At 38.1% G+C, this 13,984-nt stretch overlaps 1 protein-coding gene across 1 annotated transcript; it reads left to right on the forward strand.

Annotated features, from left to right (window-relative positions):
• The first annotated feature begins 1,435 nt into the window (after positions 1 to 1,435).
• Positions 1,436 to 6,905, forward strand: LOC110047167 (AN1-type zinc finger protein 6-like). Its single transcript, XM_020752911.2, has 4 exons — positions 1,436 to 1,545; positions 3,911 to 4,092; positions 5,675 to 5,893; positions 6,616 to 6,905. Exons 2-4 carry the CDS (start codon positions 3,915 to 3,917, stop codon positions 6,762 to 6,764), a joined length of 546 nt encoding a protein of 181 aa, XP_020608570.1. The 5' UTR covers positions 1,436 to 1,545; positions 3,911 to 3,914; the 3' UTR covers positions 6,765 to 6,905.
• The last annotated feature ends 7,079 nt before the right edge of the window (positions 6,906 to 13,984 follow it).

The following is a 13,984-nucleotide window of genomic DNA, read 5'->3' on the forward strand; positions in this document are numbered from 1 at the left end:
CTAGAGAAACATGGTGTCACTAGGCAGTGGACCATTCTTAGAACGGTTATGTCAGTGATTGAATTTACTTGAAGATGAATCGACTTGGTCGTAAACTGGGTGGCGTTCAAATTGAGGTAAAGGCAACCTCGCCCCAACTCTTCATCGGCCAATATGTCTAAGATCAGATTTGCCGGCAAAAAGTGCCACTCGTAACGTTCAGAGTATAAAATCACCAAGCGTGTCACTGGCCTTAAACAGTCTTTATATATAAATCAATCAATCAATCAATCAATCAATCAATCAATCAATCAACAAACAAACAAATAAATAAGTGCATTTATATAGCGCCATACCCCACTAATTGTCCGTGGCGCTTTACAATACCATAACTCTTAATTAATTAAAAAAACTACATCATTAAATTCAATTCAGGCTAATAATAATAATAATAATAATAATAATAATAATAATAATAATAATAATAAAATTATAAATCAAAAGAATTCGTAAACAGATATGGCTTAATGCTGACAAAAAAGGAATAAAAAAAATCTTAGAGTAAAAAAGAAACAAAAAACAAAATAACGCATTGCATAGCGTGAAAAGTACTGTAATCATGGACAGGTGATCAAAATCTGGGAGAAGAGAAAACAATTTGATGGTACATATGATACCAGAAGCGTATCGAAAGTCTATTACGCTTCCGATACAGACAGACGTTTACTATTTTGAAGCGCAAACAGGGACTGTTTGCACGTGAAAGGGAATAGTCGCTAGACGTCTACTCGAAGGCTACACGCGAGAAAATATCGGAAGTGGAAGTGGATATAGAAGTATAAAAAAACGTACGAAATGAAAGCAAGAGAAACAAATTCGCATTAATCGACTCTCGGATGTTGTAATTTATAATGGTCTGTTCGAAGTCTCATGTCGCATTTTTTTTCCCCATATTTGTCATCATCCCAATATTTTTAATTTGATTACTTATTCGTCGATCGTGCAAAGCCGTCGCTCATCCGAAGAATGACGAAAACATGTGACGTCACCTACGACACTGAGTCGTCGTCGAGGCAGGTCTGTAAATATTCGTGACTTCCGGCATGACAGTCGTGTGACGTGGTACATTTGCAGTCGAAAGTAATAATAATTTGGTAGCAAGTTATGCTGCCAAGATCGTTGTATCCTAAACAAGAGAGATAGTCTGGGTTTTTCAGAAATAAAGCCAGTCAGTAGATCGACTAGTCTTCATTAACCATATGTTTCTAAAAAAAGGTCTAGGTAGAATTCTCTAGATTTGCCCACTACATGTGATGCGGTCATATTTCGTATCTTTTGCTTGTTTGCCGGCTATTTCAGTCACTCATGGTTTATAGTGAGCTTTTTGTTTAATTATCCAATCACATAAGCCAAATTCGAAGTGATTGACGTCCTTAGCTGAATTAACGTGACGTCACAGAGACCATAACAAAAGGAAATCGCTTCATTTTCCGGGAGAGAGAATAGTGCGAAGGGCAACGTCTGAGATTTAAGGGAATTTTCCTTGAGTTTATCGCCGATATTTTGGTAAGTAAAGGGTATTCTGGTAGCATATAGTACTGAGGCTAAGGAAGACATGAACATCTATCGCTAAAGATAGAAACATCCACGTTGGGCGCTGCCAGAAGAGTGAGCCATATTTGTTTGGCTTTTGTTGTCAGCAGTCCGTGATGGCAACCTCAGTCTTTCGAATACAGGCATTCTGAAACGTTCAGTGGTACAATTTTTGGCCGTCTAAAATCGTCTATAGGTTATAGAATTATGCAATAGAAAGTAGAAATGAGTGTTATGTCGGCCCTCCCTTCAGCACGCGTGACTGCGAGGACTCTCTGAATCTGCCAGTCGAACCGAATATTCTTCAAGATCTTTGTTACAACCTCGCTATTATACACCTGTATTTTCACCAAACCCGATAGATGTGATGTTCTATTACGCGTTTTTAAGTCAACTGACTCAAATTGATACCGGAGTAAACAACCAAGCTTTATTTTCAGCCCACAGGGTTCGCTCTGGCTGAGTCATGGTTGCGTTAGCGCAGCGCGGATGAATCCGGCCTCACGGAACGAAATGAAAGGGAATAAAAACGACAAAAGAAATAAAGGGTATTGAGACTTGAAATTCGTTTTCACTTTCATTCTATTTTGATCTACGGCTTTGAGTTTGAGTTTTACGAGGAGAAGCAAAAATTGACCGAAAATTTCAAGCGTAAAGACAGCCCAGCTTTATACTGTTTCGTCTCCTCGCTCGCTGTTTCGTAATGTGGTTGGTATTTGTACAGTTTCTACTGTAAAATTGACTCCGTTTGCAGTCTCATTTTGTCGGTTAAACTCCTTGAAGAGGTAAATTTGGCCGTTTTCGTGAGAACAATCGCTGGTTTGGAGAAAAAGGTCTTATTTTATGGCGTCGCGTCATATTCGACCCATGAGAGAGCCGCGAAATTATTAATGTTGAACAAACATGGCGACCATTTGAAGATGTCCTCAGTATGAATTGTCACCTAGTTTTAACTTAGGATCTTTTCAATCGCCAGAATATTGCATTATGAGTTCAAAAGGTAATTTGATTGCTTGAAAACGGCTTGTTGGTGAGTAGGGAAAAAAAGAACATTATTTATTTCCGTGAAGTCCTTGCTCAATTTCGTGATATTTTAGCTTCGACGTCAGTTGTTACATCAAATTTTAAGCGTCAGACTTGATTTCGGTGGATTTGTTCTCAGCTCATGTCGGTAAAGTTGTTCCTCAAGTAAACACTAGCCTTTAGAAAGTTGTACAGTTGTATAACCTTCTGGTAATCGAAATGAGTTCACAATCATTATCGTTATTATTATTTTCTAGATCTCTGCAGTTTTAGATTGTTATAATCGTTCGAACCGCGTAATGTCCGTAATCTTTGTGCTTTATACTTGCTTTCAGTATCTAGATAGTCGAGCATGTGGTTTTGCAACCTATGTTACGTTCAGTTGTACCATTAATTTCTCTTTACAACCAGGATTTAGATCCTTTGAAAACAATATTTAGTGTAAGGACGTTCTACCGGTGCAAACGAACTTCAGATTTTGAAATCTTTTCTTGATTGTAAGCTTAAGCTTAACTCAAACCAATCTTATTCAAATCTAGCCATTTCTTGTATTGAAAGTGCTTTTTACAGATGTTTATTGCTAGGTTATGGAGTGATGCAAGATTTTCCTTGTATCGTGTGTTTGAAAAGTGTCAGCAGTTTCTTTGTGACACCACCGTCGTAGTCAAGTTGTAATTTATTTTAGACATTCCGGTCTTATGAAACTCTCCTTACACAACAAAGGATTCTGTATGTCAGATGGAAAACGGTAAAACAACAATTACTAGATTCTCTCATAATAGAGAAATTTTGGTACTTTCTTTTAAAGCATCTTTGTACCCTAGGAAGAGGAAAATCCTTGTAGTTCTAAAGTTCTGCAATTATGTTCAATTATTTCAGTTAAAATAAGCTTACATATCTTAAAATATTATTTTATTATTATTACTATAGTTGCCTTACTTTCATTTTTGTCTTGACAAGGATATTGATTGGCATGTTTTGGATTTGTTATCTTTACATTACTGTATTCTGTACAACATTTAAGCATAGTTAAAAGGTTCAGGAAGACAGACCTTAAACTAAATAATTTGGTATGATAGCTGTTATTGGTCATCAGTAAAAGTCACTGTGGTAATTTGGAGAATGTTGTACATTATATCAAGTGTTCCAAAGGGAACATTTGGTGAACCCAATTTTTTTTAACCCACAGCCCCTCAGATATGGCATGTAGTGTTTTCTATTTTCCCTTTGTTGTTTTCTTGTTTTTGACTTTTCAACCATATTTTGTGATGGTCTTTGTGCTTATTAACTTAAAGACGTTTGCTTTTCTCAACAGTGTAATGGAAAGAGGTTCAGATGACACTCAGCAACCCTCTTTGTGTCGCATGGGCTGCGGATTCTATGGCAGCTCTTCAAGTGATGGTATGTGTTCCAAGTGCTTCAAAGATGCTTTACGGCGGAAGCAATCTTCACCAACAACCAGTGCAACGGCAACAGTAATGTCGAGTTCCTCCACAGGTTGGTGTAGTAAGAGCAAAATATAATTTATTTCTTTTCATGTGCTTGTGATAAGATTTTGTTATTTAATTTCTAAGGGGAGTCAAAACTATTAGTTTGACACAAACAAAATTTGATCATGATACATAGTACATTTACATGTATATGTATGTGCATTTGTGTGACATTGCCATTTAAACTTATGTACATGTGCGATATCAAATCAAGGGAATAGATCAGACAACAAAGGACATTTACATGCTCTTTGCCAACTGCTTTTCATACACCAGTTAGACAGTTTGTCACCTGCAACTGTTAACTTATCAGAGCTACAGGATTCAGGACAGGATCTAAAGCAGTCAAATTATTTCAGCTGATACACTCATCAAGATGCAACGACAGTAGATGCAAAAGAAAATTATGTTCTCACCTGTCCCTCTGAAGGTTTAGAACATAACATTACATATACAGACATAGAAAGTGTCGAGTTTTTGAGCAAAACTTTTAATGTTCCTAAAAATAAATTCACAAGCCAGTAGTAACAGCTCCCAGGTATTTGAAAATAGAGTAGTGGTAGTCAGGAGCTAACATTGTAACATTGTAAGTTCCCAGGTATGTTGGATGCTAAAATGTTTTATGAAGTGTCCTCAGTTTTCTTGGTGACGCAAATCTCTAAAATACTGTGGTGGCTTCTGTAGCGGGCAGACAGATTGTTAAGGTTAAATCTTTATAGTCTGGGTACAATTTAGGTGAAAATGTTGGCCAGAAATATTGATACAGTTGAACCCTATCATTACAAGATTTAAGTGAAATGAAAGCCCAAATCGTATTTTTCCTGCTATGTTCTAACATGATATGATGTCATGTTGATGTTCATATTTCAACTCAAACAGTGGAGTTCAAAATAATCTGGGTTAATTTTAGGCTGACGGAAACAGAAATAAGCTCAAAAAAGCAGTGAGTTTGTACAAAGAAAGAGCCAATGATACAGTAAATGACTGAAAAAACGAGGGCAAATCCAAGGGAAATGGGTTTCGGTTTGAAATTACAGGGAATTCAAAATAACTGAGGGGAAATTAGTGGGGTCCCACTGTAATTTTGTCTGCCAATCTCTCAGGAAAATTCTAAAACAGTTCTCAAATTTGGAGAAATTTCCATAAACATCCTATCAGCAACCATACTAATATCATCTATCATCCAGAAAGTTAGTAATAAACATGTTTATACCAAAGATGTTGTAGGAATGTTTCATTCAATTCATTATCTGCTATTCAAGCTGTTATTTTTGTTTGTAAATGACAGATGAAATCACTCAGTAATACATGTACATGTAGATGGATGTGTTTGGATCAAATTTCAAATGTGTATTTTGCTAGTATGACAACTTTTGTAGGTCAGTAAATTTGTTATTTACTACTTTTTTAGGCAATAAATATTTTGTCTATATTAACTATGCAAAATTAAAATGGTATACTGGTCAGTCCTGAGGTTAATTTACACACTGTGGTGTGCCTACGTAAATGAAATGGAAAAATAAAGTAAAGTAACAGTATTGAAATGAATTTATTGGTAATAAGATATTTTATTTTTTGTTGACTTGTAGGGCTGACTGAGGAACCATGCACTTCTCATTTGCCCCCAAGTGAGGATATCGCAGGAGCAGAAGTGAGTCCATCATCTTCAGCCAGCAGTGTCTCAGACGAAAATGATAGTTCAAGACAACCAGAGGCCCAAGCTGAAGCAAGCACATCTGAAACCAAGGACAAAGCTAAAACTAAAAGAAATAGATGTTTTATGTGCCGTAAAAAAGTAGGATTAACTGGTAAGTGGTGGATTGGTAATAAACTTAATATGTAAAGCTAACAGTGATAAAACACTTGGCTATTTATCTTAGCTATATATATTTATCAATCAAAGTTGATCAAGGTAACATAACCGTGTGGTGAGATGGCGAAGCTGTCCCTTTGCTCTGATGGAGGGCTAAGGCTTGAATTGTCAACTTCTCAACTTAAGGTTAAACTCAAGGTTAGGCTGTAAATTTACTTTTATCACCTTGCAGAAGATAAATATTTTTGTGTTCACTGGTCAGATCATTCAAACTGCTCAATCAACAGTTTTGTAATTTGCTTCCATCAATCAAAATATCAAATTAGCAGACCTCAGGAAATATGTAGGTTTACTTTAATTGGTTCAAAGGGTGGGGGTTGTGATTGGCAAGTCAGCCAGCCATCGACTGGCCAAGAGAAATCTGCCTGTATTATCAAATAAAAGTAGTCCTTTGACTGCTTTGATAATACAGATAATTGACTGACTGGCTTTTGTTTGGGCCAGAAGAAAATGACCATAATAACAATAACAAGGTGACTATATAATAGGGTGGCTGTTGCTGGGGTTCCACGATACGGGTATAATCACAACTCCAAAATCACCCTTTCTCACCCTGTTAACTTTAAAAATGCTAGCTTTTGTCTGTTGATTTCTTCCTATTGTTCATATTACACTTAGAAACATGTTATTGATAACTGTTTAATTTCTCCTTGTTAGGGTTTGAATGCAGATGTGGAAATGTCTACTGTGGCCTCCACAGATATTCTGATAAACACAACTGCAGCTTTGACTACAAGGCTGATGGCAGGGCCAAGATATCAAAGGACAATCCTGTAGTTGTTGGTTCAAAGATTCAGAAAATTTAAGACTCTAAGAACTTAGTCAGGAATGCTTGGGTAAAACAGTGGATGTCAAGTGAAAGTACATGTTATTATCTTTGAAAATAATTATCATTGTTGTTCAAAAGACAGTCTGTAGATGTACTGGTACTCTAAGTGCAAAAGTCTTGTCTTGTGTTCTGTTTTTCAGTTCTTGTGTGTTAATGATAATCTGGAGTCATCAGCACAAACTTTATGTTGTATATAACAACATGTTAGATGTAAATGTAATGCACTGCCACTTTGCTCAAGCATTCCCTTTTGAATTCCTTGCCTCTGGATAAAGTTTTTTGTGAATCACCCATATTACAGGCTTAATTCAGTACAGGTAATAAATTATGCTCAAGTTAAAATTTTATGTAGGACACAATGTGAAGGTGATGATAATTATTTACAAGTGATTGCTAGCTATTAAGCCCACAGCCCAAGTGTCATAAAGCCTTCTTTGTCTTGCTTGGGTTGGCAATATTACCAACAAGCAGCTAAGAAGAATAAGTAACAGAAGCCTTATATTTCGCTTTGAATTTCTCTGATACTCTAACTGATGTTTCCCACATATGTTCTGTGATACCCCTGCAGCTGCTACACAGTTAATCACATACTTGTCACTAACCAGTCTTCCTGCAAAACTTCTTGCAATTCCACCATGCAAGTTAACATTTTCGGGAGACAGATGCTTTTCCATGCTAATTGGAAGGTGGGAAAGGGAAAACATATGGATTCCACATTCTTATATTTCTGCAGATGCAATTCATGCTTTATTTCCTATACTTTTTGGTGCGTGTCTTTTTCATGCATGTATGGCCTGGGAAGGTTCTTTTTTTTTTGTTCTGTGGAAGAACCTGAAGGGTAAATCATTAGGTGCTTACAGGATTTTTATATGCATGTAGCTGAATATTCCCATGGAATTTTACTGTCTAGGTCAATATGCTGGTGAAACTTGGAATAGCTGGCAATAAAGCTTGTCATAAGTGATTTTTAGGTTAGAATCCAGAAATGCTGAAATTTGTAGGGACAATGAAACCTGCCTAAGAATCACTTTGGGCAGTCTTAATTCTACATAGACATGTATCTCTTCTTTTGTAATTGATAATTGGATAGATAAATGTAGACCTTTTTTCTCTTTGAAGTTACATTATGTATCTTGAGTATTACATATTCCCCATCACATCTCAACTTACACTTTACTGCTTGTATTTAGGATTAGGCTTAATGGTGCATTCTCATGTATGAACCAGTATAAGTTGTACTGATTTTGAAACAATGTCAACCAGAGGACTTTTTCAGACTCTGGGAAGAGCTGAAAGTGGTTTTGAATTGGCAGCTTGATGAGATACTGTACTCTGATAGGAGCCATCAATTCCAATCAGAACTTTCAATCTTACTAGACTCTACTTGAAATAATTCAAGGTTACATTTCTAGACTCTAAATAGCAAGTGACCACAAGCCATTCTTAAATATTTCAACAAGTTTGTTGTTTGTATAATTTTAATTTCTTTCAGTTTTTACAACCTTAAAATAGCTTTTTGGGTCACATGAAGCATACACTTTAGTGCCAATAATTTTCTAAAAAAAATTAATAATGAGCTGCAAAGTTTGGAAGGTTTGGGTTTAATTTTTTTTTCTCAATTATCATGTGTTTTTCACTGTATTATATTATGAGAAGTAGGAGAAGTCAAACTTTAGCCAAGTTCATACACGAGAATGCCTTGAAATTGGGTGGGGTTGGGTAAAGAAAGCTATTAACACAGATATTAATATTTTGTACAGTACTTAGTATAAAGATAATAAACGCTAACATAACAATGAGAGACCAATTGTATGTACTTTATGTATTACAACGTGATAACAAGGAAAAGTTCCACGGATAATTTACTTCATTTTGCAATGTATAAATTAAGGCAACTAAGTGTATGTTCGATTGTTTTCAGGAAAATTGCTGTTACGTTTTGGCGTTAGAAAACAGCTATCAGTGTCAAGTGTGTTTTCTTATAGGGTTATGTAATGCAAGTTTTTCCCTGTTGTCAAGGGATTCCATTAATAAATTTCTCATTGCTATATCAGTAGACAAGTGGCTGTTGTTTTTTTACATTTTAACCTATGAAGTTAGTTTATGCCATAGAACATTCTCACAGTAGACATATTGGTGTTCTCAAACAATTGTTTTACCCTTAAGAAGAGAACCTATTTTTCGAAGGAGAGCAATTCTACAATTTGTGAACGTCACTATGGGTAGGATGAGGTAGAGTGATGGGCAACACCTAATCATCGCACCGTCCTCAGTCTAATAGTCACAAGTGCCCTTCCCACTAATTCATGACAAAACTTAAAGTATCCTCCAGCATACAGTTTCGTTTCTTTCACATGACGTCATGGTTCTGGGGCGGATACAGGATTTTAGACGAGGGGGTTGGAGATGCGGACCGCCGAACAACTTAAGGTTACAGTATACCTTCAGATCGGCAATTTTCTTCAAATTTGGATTTTTGGTTCAAAGTAATGGTCGAAGAGTAATCTCTAATTTCTGATAACAAAATTGGAAAAAACTTAATATTGGCGGAGAAATGGAGGTTTTACGTTATGGCCGGAAGTAAAAGTTCCCTATTGATTGACAGCCCTATAACGTGTATGCAATCAACCGAGGCTACTTTCGCGGGAATATTACCTATATGGATACCACGAATTGGCTGGCTACTCAGTTGATCAACATTGTTAATCCAAGCATTTTTCGTATCAGGTGTAATTCTATTAAGTTATAAGTAAACATGGACCACGGAAAGCTCCGTTTACCAGTTCGGAAAAAGCGAAGAACGAAGGAAAATACATCAATGAGTGAAAAAGCAAAAGTTGGCCTCGCGGATGAAGCTACGGACGTATCAAAAAGATCGAGTCGAGAAGAGAAAGGTTCTGTAAAAGTTGGGAACTCGACAGCCATAACAGCGATGTCTACAGTGACTCTTTTGTTGAGTCCGATACCGATGAATCGTCCAACTCATTGAGATCCATTGGAATATTATCCAGGCACATTTGCTCCGCCGCGCTTTCTTTTGTTTGTTCTCGTCGCCCAACTACTCTAGCGTTCGTATGCTTTTTCGTCTTCCCCATTTTGCCAAACCAGCTTCAAGAAAAACCCAGCGGCAGAAAAATTATCTCTCCGCCTTGAGCGCTTTGCGAAACACAATTTTTTTTTGGAGATTCACGCGTAAATTTGATCGCGAGTTAATAGTAGTAAATTTTCCAAGCGCTGATTGGCTCAGTGATCTGAGAACCCAGTTGAAGGCGTTTGTGGGCGGAGTTTGTTTGCGAAGCAAGAGATTTTTCTTAGCACTGTTTTCTCGAATAAATTTTTTCGCTTGAAGCAGACACTTTAAAGAGTTACAACTCGAAGGGAATTTGTTTGTTTGCCCTCAAATTTGGACGGTAGCTAGATTAACATATGAAAAACAAAAAAATGTCTGCGAATTGTTTATTTCGAAATATTTTTTCTCCGAGAGCGATTTTTGTACGATCACTTCACATTTTTTAAATCCTATTTCAAAAATGTTCAGTAACTTTTTACTGAAATTGAATATGGAAAAACGCAGACACCATTTTTTAGCGCTTTTTGTCCTGAAACCGAGGGAAAAAATAAATTGGCGAAAAACAAAATTCGCTTTGACTTGTAGCTTCCACAAAGTGATTAGGATGCTTGCATTTAGTGGCCGTGAAAAAATCGGCAATTTATTTTATTTCAAAATTTCTGGTATGGTTTGATAGCCAGCCCTTTGAACTTTAATTTGATATAGGGGTTTAGGTATCTACAGCTTAAATCGGACGCGCTACATCGCTTGGACGCGAGACACCCCTGAAGGTATACGGTAACCTTAACAACAACAACAACCGAAGGCGGTCCCCTGTAGGGGAAGGGGGGGGGGGGTCCGAGGGCATCCTCTCACTCGAGAGAAAATTTTAAAATTGAAGTCCTCAGAAATGGGATTTCGAGCTTTTTGAGGCCAAGTGTTATATTCTCTTTTTTTTATTTAAGGTGTTCGACCAACCGACTTCCCCCCAGCCACCCATAATCCGCCCCAGTGGCTGCCATGTTGGTTAATTCCTCCTTCGGGAAAAGAGTTCTTACGTCAAAAATTTCTCATTGATTGGAAACACAAAGTTGCGTATCAAGTCAGCCTCGTCCCCGGAACCCGCGAGTCTTCTGCCAGCGGTGACTGAACGCAGGACGCTCTGAGTTCAAGTCAATCTCGAGCCCAGAATCTCTCTGGCTCCGCGGTCAGGTGAAGAGACTCGGCTCGAGATTGAGTTCAAGTTTAATTACTATTAAACATGCGTAAAGAGAGTAGCTGCTGTGACTATTATTTTCAGATTTTTTTTAGGTTATTTATCTCCCTACCCTCTTTTTACTTTCAATGCCTTGCAGTGACTGGCATCACCCTTTGCAGAACCCCCCACTCCCCCATGTAGATGTAGATGAAGACTACAGCTTGCTCGCTTTTTTTTTTTTTTTTTTTTTTTTTTCTCCCAGAGGTCTCATCGTCTCGGCGCCAAACAAAGGAATCGCGGCCCCTGGAAACAAGATTGCTCTCAAAACGGTGTTCATTCGATCAATACTGGCACGGGGTTGTCACGGAGCACTTTTCTCGATTGCGTGACGATTCAATGGCCAATAGACCAATTTCGATATATTAAAATTTAGCCTAATACAATAGACCTCCGCACGAGGCTCTGGGGAATAAACCCCGCAAACTCTGTGGTTATTCCCCAGAGCCTCGTACTGAGGTCTATTGTTTAAGGCTGAATTTAAATATATATAAATAGGTCTATTCTCTCTATGAGAGGCGCCTGCAGGGAATCATTGTAGCGGTTGTATTCATCAAAACAAATATCCAGTCCAAGATGATGATAAGGGAAGTTGGTCATTAACGCCTATGAACCGAGTTAAAGTCAGTGAGGGTTTCTCAAATTGGGCAGCGCGGAACAACTTGACTAGGCCGATCAGGGCCGTAACCAAACTTCCATCAGGGATGAAGCAAGGCGTAAGGTTCCAGGGGGCTACACGAGTATTCCCCACCCCACCGATGATTTTTTTTTCCATATTGACGTTTGGTCAAGCGATTTGCTAGTAGCTCCTAGTGTTTAGGTCAGATTCTCTGGAAGTGTTTTACAGTACGGGTCCTACACTGAGCAGTTCATTTTCTGCACATGTAAGCTCTCTTCCGCACATGGCCTTCCTATGACGAATGAGGCCTGATAACATATGCATGGTAGAAGATTCAATAGGAATGGTTTTACTTAAGCAGTTCAATTCAAACGCGACTGATGCATATTTTTAAAAAGTCAACACTTTGCTTGCGTGCAAGTACAGAGTTAGGTTGGCTAACCAAATTCTAATTCAGAGTTCTTTGGAAAATCATCGGACTGCTAGGCTTTTTGGAAAAATTTTACCACAGCTCCGCCAGTTACCGATTGCGAAAGTTTTCAAGTGTACTTGTACAGAAAACGAGCTGTCCTGAAAAAAGGCTTGCTGCACAGTGAAGGGCATATGCATGCAAACAGAATGAGCTGTTTATAGAATAGCTTGCACTGAGAAGGACCTGTATAGAGAAGGATTATAGAGAAGAACCAGTACAAAGAAGGACCTGTACAGAAGAGGACCCGTGTACAATAGGACCTTTATAGAGAAAGACCCGTTCAGAGGAGGACCTGTTCAGAAAAGGTACCTGTATAGAGAAGGACGTGTACAGAGGAGGGCCGGTATAGAAAAGGGCCGGTACAAAAGCAGGACCTATGTAGAGAAGGACCTGTACAGAGGAGGAATTGCATAGAGAAGGACCTTTGTAGAAAAGGACCTGTGCAGAGGAACTGTATAAAGAAGGACCTGCATAGAAAAGGACCTTTACAAAGGAAGGCCTGTATAGAGAAGGGCCTGTATAAAGAAGAACCTGTACAAAGAAGGACCTGTACAGAAGGGGACCTTTGTAGAGAAGTACCCGTACAGAGGAGAACCCAAATAGAGAAGGACATGTATAGAGGAGGAGCTGTATAGAGAAGGACCTATACATATACAGAGAAGGACCTACTTAGAGAAGGACCTGGTAGAGAAAAACCTGTATAGAGGAGGACCTGGATAGAGAAAGACCTGTACAGAGGAGGACTGGTGCAAAGGACAATGGTAAAGCATCGGTCTGTAAAGCATGTTTCGGCATGGACCCTGTCATCTTTATTTCTATTTTTATGCTGTAAGTTTGCTGTATTTACAGTGTTATTTAGTTCAATTTCAATCAGGAGCTGTTTCAATAAATTGAAGAAGGCATTAAGTCATGTCGAAAATGTTTGATATGGTTCTGTATTTGCGTTTATTCCGACGGCGGCCGTGACAGCCCGAAAACTACACCCTCAGGGGGTGTATCCCCAGGTTTTATTGGTCGGCAAATTTCACGAGACATTGTAAAGTATTAAGGTCATTCCTCACATTTGCATTGCGCATCCTTACTGCGCATAATTTATGGCGTCATTAGCGGGGGCTCGTGCACGCACACATTGAAAACATGACGGATTTGCCTTGATATTGAGCTCTGTCAGTTGAAAAATGGCTGTAGCTCACCAACGAGCACGGGCACCCCAATTTTTTTTCCAGTCATTGTAATCAACTAATCATAAGCTTTGCGTGAGAAAAGACTGATTTAATTTCTATTGCTGAAAATTGAATAAATAAGAAAAATAGCAGATACACTGTGGTCTTTTCTATTTTGCAGTCGGTAACCACGTCAAGAAATTTGGTTCAAATTTTTAATCAAGGATTTAGCTTTCCGTCTGAATCAAACTTAAAACGTTTATTTCTGTCCGACACATTGTACTGACTGTAGTTTAATGCGTGTTCTTATGAGTCCGGGCTCACAAAGATGTTATAATTACTGGGAATGCGTTCTTATGATAAGCATTAAATAATGCCAAAATGGGGCATTTTCAATGCCTCATTGCTCCTTAATGAGCGTGGGCACCCCCCTTTTTTATTTCAAAATTGAAGTTATCATACGACAAATATTCAGTGGACAAAGTTTGAACAAAAATCTATTGTCACTTTTATTTCAGAGGAATTAAAACGCGAGACTTTGATCGGCTTAGCCTAACCACTGGGTATCTGCAGAGGTTTAAAATCGAAACCGGAACCTACTCTAGATAGGCCAGCATTCCTTTTATTTCCCTTCCTACA

This window comes from Orbicella faveolata, unplaced genomic scaffold (genome assembly GCF_042242905.1).
Source record: "Orbicella faveolata isolate gen_17 unplaced genomic scaffold, um_ofav_v1 contig_1, whole genome shotgun sequence".
Lineage (NCBI taxonomy): Eukaryota > Metazoa > Cnidaria > Anthozoa > Scleractinia > Merulinidae > Orbicella > Orbicella faveolata.